The sequence below is a fragment of the Simochromis diagramma genome, unplaced genomic scaffold (assembly GCF_900408965.1).
Source record: "Simochromis diagramma unplaced genomic scaffold, fSimDia1.1 OVJJ01000302.1, whole genome shotgun sequence".
Lineage (NCBI taxonomy): Eukaryota > Metazoa > Chordata > Actinopteri > Cichliformes > Cichlidae > Simochromis > Simochromis diagramma.
Window position 1 is genome coordinate 6553115 of NW_024386792.1, and position 7971 is coordinate 6561085.

Sequence of the window (7971 nt, forward strand, 5' to 3'; positions counted from 1 at the left end):
GTTGATCATGAACTCCTCTGTATACCAAAATATTCTGTCCCAAAACTACAGCTTGGTTCAAATTAACTTCATGGAACAGGACAATAATGTCAAACACGGCAGCAAATCTACAACCAGGCAAGAATCCAGTCTAACTCAGAGTCCAGACCTCAACCTGACTGAAAAATACCATGACAAGACCTTAAGGGAGCTGTGCATAAAGAAATGCCTGCAAACCTTAACGAAGTAAAGCAGAGTGAGAAAAATCCTCCAAAATGATGTGCTGCTAAAGTTAAGCTGAAAACAATTCAAGTTACTGCTGCTACAAGGTTGTTCTACAAGCTACTGAATCACGGGGTCCACTCATTTAACACACACTGATTTAATCAGCGTTTATTAAAATCTTTTATTAAAACCTGTAACCAAGACTCTGGCCCTTTAAGGACATATGTGGCTCTGGTTTAACCTAGCATAGCTTTACTATTCCTACAGTATAAATAAACCGGTTGAGATAAATGTGCGTTAAATTAATTCGCGGTATATAAAATATACCATATACAGTTCACGGTTAAAATCCTACTACTTTTTGTTTAGTAAAATCTATACTTGTTTGTATGCAGTGGTTTATTAAACTCTCATTTTTAACGCTTAAACGAAAACGCCTTCTAAGCGTTAGTTTTACATTTATTCTAATTATAAATATTATTATTATTTATTATTATTATTTTATTTATTTATTTTTTTTAGGGGCAAGCGGTAAATCATTGGATGACATCATTGGCGTGCGGTAGGGAGACCACAGACACGTCAGTGGAAGCGAGCAGTAACCAGGAAGTGGCTAGCAAGCTTAGCCAAGTACGGATAATGATCGGCTGAGACTCTGGTGTTTGGACAGGTCGGTGATGGTTTGCTCAATGAACATGTAGCTAGAAATGATAAATGAATCCGAATTTAATCGCCTGCAGGCTAACTAAGGCCAAAATATACCGCGACAGACAGCTGTTAGTCCTACCAACTCACGTTAGCATTGAGGCAACTAGCGAGTAGCGTGCAGCCTGCAGGCGACGTTGCATTGCCGGGGTGTAGGGGCGAGGAACTAGTTCACCGTGTTAAACAGGTGTCGGGAAATGGCTGCTGAAATCGAGACCTCTGCGTGTGAATAGGATAAATTTATAAAAATGCTTTATAAAGTCGACATTTCCGGCTCCTGTACACAATGCAAGGTTATCAAGCTAGACCGCGTTTTTATGCTCGAGACTACGTGAACCTGCACAGTTCCTTCAGGACTGACAAGTTTAATAGGGATGCATTTTACTAGATGAATGTTTTCCCGGATATTTCCGGGTTATATGCTTTAGTCCCCGTCATGAGTCCTGCCTCCTCCGTCTGATTTCATCGATGTTAGAGTTAGAGCTTTTTTATACTTGCTATATTGCAAGACTACAATTTATTCTCATCTCGGGGTCTCCAACACAGATCAGCTGCCTCTGTCTGCACCCTGTCATAGACATCCACGAACCTTCTCTGTGGTCTTCCACTTCTCCCCCTGCTTGGCAGCTCCATATTCAGCATCCACTATCCCTCCTCTGCACACGTCCCAATCGTCTCAGCCTTGGCTCTCTAACTTTGTCTCCAAAGCACTTGACGTGATGCTTCCTGCTCACATAATACTTCAACCTTCCTTCTCTTCATCTATCAGTCATTTATGACAGCTGTGGCCACTGGCACCCTGTTGCTGGACAATAGCATCGGAGCCTGTCATTGATAATCCTGGCCTTGACTGATCCGGTATGGTAGTCTCATTTTTGATGATCCGTATGCTTGATTTGCCCATGATTTTACACTGGATACCCTTCCTGAAGTGTCCAGGCTTGGAACTTTGAACTTGATTTATTTATCCCATAATATTTATCAATGATGAGAATCAGCATGATAAGTCTTAACTCTTTCTTTGTTGTCTTTTTCCTAGCTTCTGTAGGGTAGGATGGGCAGGCAGAGGAAGAGGGTGGTGACGGGTGAAGCTGCTCCACCTCCACGGAAAGATGAGAAGCCCTCTGCATTTCACCGCAAGGACAAGAAAAAGAAAGTCAATATTGGGAAAATGTTCATTAACATCTCAATTGGTCTCTGCATATTCAGCCTCATCTGGTTCTTTTATGCCATCTACATGAGATCCAGCCTGGCTAAAAGGGTGGTGACTCTGCATCCGTCTCCTCACGTCCTGGATGCCAATAGCACCGATGCCAAGGTTTCCCCAGAGAGGTTCTGGGGGTCATACAGGCCTCAGGTCTACTTTGGGATGAAAACAAGGAGTCCCAGGTCTATTGTGACAGGTATGCTCACACATTTAGAGTCAGGCTAAGGCTAAACACTTGTGTCATTAAATGTTTTAAGGAAAAACAGCGACTTATTGTATTTTAAACATCAGAATATTTAATAATGAATATCTAAATGGAAACAATATAGCAATGTGGCCACTTGTTGAGGTTAGTGTTTCCCAAAATGACATGTTAGAAAAACACGTTTGTCTTTGTGATTTTATTGTTCGTTCAACTCTGGTGAAAGACTTTTGAGACTGTGAAAAATCATTTTTTTAACCTTTCAAACCCCACAAACTGCCATAGATTACAAATGTAGCTTCAACTTACATCTCAGAAAAACAAGTGTCTATGAATATGCTGGCCATTTCATTAGTTGCACGTGTTCGAGTGCTCATTAACACAAATATCAGCCAATCACATCACAGCAGCTTAACACATTTAGGCATGGAGACATGCTAAAGGTTGACCTGCTGAAGTTCAGCTGGTAAATGAGGAAGAAAGGTGATTGAAGTGACTTTGAATATGGCATGGTTGTTGGTGCCATACAGGCTGACCTGAGGGTTGCAGCAACTGCTGATGGACTGGGATCGTCCCACACAAGCATCTGTATGGTTTACAGAGAATACCTTGTTGGTGGGATAATAGCCAAAGGAAGACCACAGTAACTCAAATAATCACTCGTTACAACCAAAGTATGCAGAAGAGCATCTCTGAACGTACAGCACATTGAACCTTGAGGCAGACAGATAGCAGAAGATTGCAGACGATCACACCTGTTAATTAAGAACAGGAAATTGAGGCTACAATTTCGACACGTTCACCAAAATTGGACATCGGAAGATTGGAAAAACATTTGATTTCTGCTGCAAGCATTCATATTTTAGGATCAGAATTTGGCATAAGCAGCATGCACACAACTGTTCAGGCTGACGGCGGTGTAAGGGCATGGGGGATATTTTCTTGGCACACTGGGATCATTAGAGTCAACTGAGCATCATTTAAACACCACAGCTTACCTGAGTAATATTGATGATCACGTCCAGCCCTTTACGACCGCTGTGTACCCATCTTCGATGAGTTTATTGTTTCAATGGTTTTAAACAGGAGAGTTTAGCTGTGCCTCGAAGCTCCACTTACCTACTCAGCATCCTTGGTTGAAATGAAACAAACATATAAAGTAAAAAAATATATTTAACTGTAAAATTATATTAAAAAAACAAAGACTGAAGAAGAATCTTTTTCTTTTTTTGTAGCTTTTCTGTCAATCACAACAAGGGCCCGTTGGTAGAATACATGGAATTTCTCTTTAATATTTAATGTAATGTAAATATGTAATTCATCTTTTATTTTATAAATCCTAATCCTCCATATTTGGATAAAATTTGAGTGCTTCCCAAAATTAAGAACACTTTGACTGCACTTAATATTATTGATAATTAGTTGACAGGACTACTTACGGTACATTTTGAGGTACTATTTGCAGATTGCCACATAATCCTGAGCATAATTTGTACAAGTTTATTGCTTTTAACTGAATTTTTCTTTTCCGTTTATGTATAACTCTTGTCAGGCATGATGTGGATGCGTCAGTTTTCTGACTTGGACATGAATCTCAGGCACACATGTGAGCAGGGCGATCGCCTTCAAGGCTACGGCTGGCTCATGCACGATGGCCTCACCTTTGGCGTCCAAGAAATCCGAGACAACGATTTCACGCTGACCACCGAGTTTGTTAAGAGGATGGGAGGGGATCATGGAGGAGACTGGACGTGGAGGGTCACAGCCAAACAGCATGTGAGTAATAACTTTGCACGGCCGCAGCCGTTATCTTACACGATCAAAAGCAGCTGATAATATTCTGTCATCTAAGTTTATATATTTTAAATGTATTTATGTTCTTCCACTGGTGATTTGTATGTTGTTCTTCAACCACCAGAGCTCCGCCCCCCAGGCACCAGTCATCTCCCTGATGTTTTACGCAGCAGCAGACGCGCAGGGCTCGCTGCAGGCTCACGTAGAGGAGAGGAATCGCCTCGCGTCCATCACCGGTTTCTCAGAGGAGCTTGGAAACTTTAAGATCACCTTCCGAAAGCCTGTCACTGGGGAGCTGTCCAGTGCTAAATACGCCACGTGAGTGTATGAGTCCAAACGTGAATAGGAAAAATAGTACACTAAATACAAAGGCAAAGATGTTGGAGAGAACATACTTTTAAGAGGCTGCTCAGAATTATCAGGGTTAAGGATATGCATCAAACAACAGTGGTCTAAACTTTAATAAATGTAGTACAGCTGCCAAAAATTCCAATTATCAGTCAGTGATTTAAGGTAAACCTTGATAGAACGGTGAAAACATCCACTCGTGTAGTAGGCAGGAGTCCTAAGTCAGCAAACACAAATGAATTTCTAGTAGAGAATCATGACTTGAATGAGCCATAACATTTTAATTATGTTGCACCGTCTTGGATGGTGTTTTGTGGTGTGATTTAGAGTGATCCTAATTATTACTGGAGTACCTAAAAAAGAAAAAGAAATCTAACCACTAGATGTCAGCAGATGAAGATTTTCAGACTTGATGATACAGGTTTTCTCAACATTGGGACATTTATTTTAGACGAATATGTACAAAACATTTTACAACCAGTACAAAAATAAAAGAAAAAAACTAATGTACTGCTGAAACAACAGATGATATTAGTGCAGTGAAGGTGTTGTTCACAGCAGGAAAAAACTGTTGTTGCTTCTTATTGAATGGATGAGGAGTATGCTAGCTTTCTGCTAGCAGCATTTACAGGGAGAAGGAGTATTTTGCACTTTGAAGAGGGCCAGAGAAGACCAGCATAGCAAAATAGCAAGGTACAGTATGCACGGATAGAAATGATAAGAATTGTATATGAACTGTTCCAGTGATTAGCTGTGGGAAGGGGCATGATGAAGTTTTATTGTGACCTTCTGTTCAAACTCTGAGTCATTAGTACAGCAGGAGATATCAGAAGTTAAGCTACAGTGTGCTAAGTTCAGTTAAGGTTGCTTAATAGTTGTAGCTGAATACAAAATACACTGTAAGGTTTTGTGTTTATTCAACTGATTTGTACTACACGGCAGTCAATGCTAGTTTTCTGTCTTTTTCAGCTACAACTACCTTCAGACTGTGTCTCCTGGTCTGGAGAAGCTGACTGACATTGTGAAGTACAGTCTGAACCGCAGGTTTGTGTATAGCCCTCCGTCCGGCGAGAAGAAGCATTACATCGGTGTAGATACCTACAAACCCCCCCACCACCAAAACCAGCAGAAACCGGACCAGAGGAAGGAAAGCGACTTTGTGGTGTACCAGGTGACTGTTCAGACACCTTTCCAGATTGAGGTTCTGTTTGAATCTGGAAGCTTTCACGATCGCCCCAACCAGCTGGTGGGCTCCATCATGACTCAGGAGCTGGAGAAGAGGAAAGCGGAGTTTGATGCAAAGTTTGAGAAAGCTTTTGGCCTTGAGAAGAAAGGTTTTAGCCAGGCGTATATTAAATTCGGCAAGGCAGCACTCAGCAACATGCTGGGCGGAATGGGCTACTTCTTTGGGCAGTCGGTAGTACAGTCGGCCTACAATGAATACCCTCTCCTTTATCCCGAAGGTGCTTTATTCACCGCTGTTCCATCACGCTCATTCTTTCCCAGAGGATTCCTTTGGGATGAGGGCTTTCACCAGCTGCTGTTGAGTAAGTGGGATCCCCAGGTGACGAGGGAGGTCATCGCCCACTGGATAGACCTGATGAATATGGAGGGCTGGATCCCCCGTGAGCAGATTCTTGGAGATGAGGCTCGCAGCAAAGTCCCATCTGAATTTATTGTTCAACGAAACGAGAACGCCAACCCCCCTACGCTTTTCTTAGCGCTTCAGGAGCTTATTGAACAACTCTCATCCAATCCAGACAAGGCAGCATTTCAGCCAACCTTGCATTTCCTCCGACGGCTCTTCCCCAGGCTCAAAACCTGGTATGAATGGTACAACACCACACAGACGGGGCCCCTACCCAATTCTTACCGCTGGCGTGGACGCGACAAGGACACCAATCTGTTTCTCAATCCCAAGACCTTGACCTCTGGGCTGGATGACTACCCACGGGCCTCACACCCCTCAGCAGATGAGCGTCACGTTGACTTGCACTGCTGGATGGCGTTGTCCTCAGGCATCATGGCTAAAGTAGCTCAGCTTCTGGGCGAGCCCCACGAGGACTACCAGCTCTCACACAAACTGCTCAGTGACAACAACCTGCTCAGTGAGCTCCACTGGTCAGAACAACACCGTGCTTTCAGTGACTTTGGCAACCACACAGAGGATGTATCCTTGCAGAGGGAGAAGGTGTACGTACCTCCAGGGCAGCCTCGTCATCAGTTCCCCGTAGCTCGTCTCGTTCGCTCTGTCCGCAGGGCCCCCAAAGCGCAGCATGTTAATGCTTTGGGTTATGTTAGCTTGTTCCCATTCTTACTGCAGATTCTCCAGCCCGACTCACCCAAGCTGGAGCATATTTTCCGGGATATGAGAGACTCCAATAAGCTGTGGACACCCTACGGCCTGCGATCGCTCTCCAAGTCCGATCCACTGTACATGAAGCGAAATACAGAACACGATGCCCCCTACTGGAGAGGACCTATCTGGATTAACATCAACTACTTGGCAGTCAGAGCGCTCCACTACTACAGCCACACAGAAGGGCCATACCAAGAGAAGGCAGCTGTTCTTTATGAGGAACTCAGGACTAACATTATCAATAATGTTTATAGACAGTATGTTGAAGCAGGGTATATTTGGGAGCAGTACAATGACGGCACCGGCAGGGGGCAGGGAAGCCACCCCTTCACCGGCTGGTCATCTCTGACCCTATTAATGATGGCTGAACAGTATTGATGCTGTTGATTTTTATCTCCTATCTTTTAAGATACTGGCCTTCATTTATCTGGATGTGACTGAAACAGCATTGTGCAGTAAAGAGTAGCGACACACAACGAGATCCAAAATTAGAAACTGGCATCTGCAGTCACACTGTCTCATTTAACCTTTGATCAGAATTAAGTGTTTTCACACAAGTATTTTTGAAGGGCAGTTTTAAACAAGCCTAAGTGCAGCTACACTGTCTTTGCCAAGTTTTTGGAGCCAAGCTCCCTCTAGTGCTTCAGATGCATTTAACTTAATTGTCTACACCTTCACTGGTCCAGCCTTTAGTACGGAAAAAGAAAACGGACATCTATGTTTGTTTGTCTTCTTAGGGAGGATTCATGTTTTAACAGCAGTGGGGATGACAGTTTTTAAACGGACAGCTGTTTGCTAAAAAAAGTTTCCTGGAAAAGTTCTACGAGTCATGCTTTCACTTGACAAATAAGGGCCATTATCTGTAACTGTGCCATTTTCTCTTTAATCTATCATGTCTTTGATTCTCTGTCTTAATGATTGATTATTTTGACGTTTAATTGTTTAATCAGTCTTTTGGGGGAAAAAAATGTTACATTCAGTCTTTTTCAGCATTTTTTGTTGCCTGTGGTTTGACTGGCAGGGAATACAGCAGAGACTGTGACAAAAAATAAATGGTTTAAATATTTTTTTTTGTCAGAGTGTACTTTATTTTGGAAATACTGGTGTGTTTGCAATATTGGAAACAGTTTTTTTTTTTTTAACTCGCTAAGC

The 7971-nt window shown here is 42.7% G+C and overlaps 1 protein-coding gene across 2 annotated transcripts; it reads left to right on the plus strand.

Moving 5' to 3' along the window:
* Window positions 1-741: 741 nt before the first annotated feature.
* On the plus strand, window positions 742-7885 carry mogs (mannosyl-oligosaccharide glucosidase). 2 transcript variants are annotated; one of them, XM_040024066.1, is made up of 6 exons: window positions 776-874; window positions 1456-1767; window positions 1949-2312; window positions 3871-4094; window positions 4237-4430; window positions 5430-7885. In XM_040024066.1, exons 3-6 carry the CDS (start codon window positions 1964-1966, stop codon window positions 7195-7197), a joined length of 2535 nt encoding a protein of 844 aa, XP_039880000.1. In that variant the 5' UTR covers window positions 776-874; window positions 1456-1767; window positions 1949-1963; the 3' UTR covers window positions 7198-7885. The 2 variants fall into 2 exon arrangements, with proteins under 2 accessions (XP_039879999.1, XP_039880000.1); XM_040024065.1 differs by lacking the exon at window positions 1456-1767 and having other exon boundaries at window positions 742-874.
* The last annotated feature ends 86 nt before the right edge of the window (window positions 7886-7971 follow it).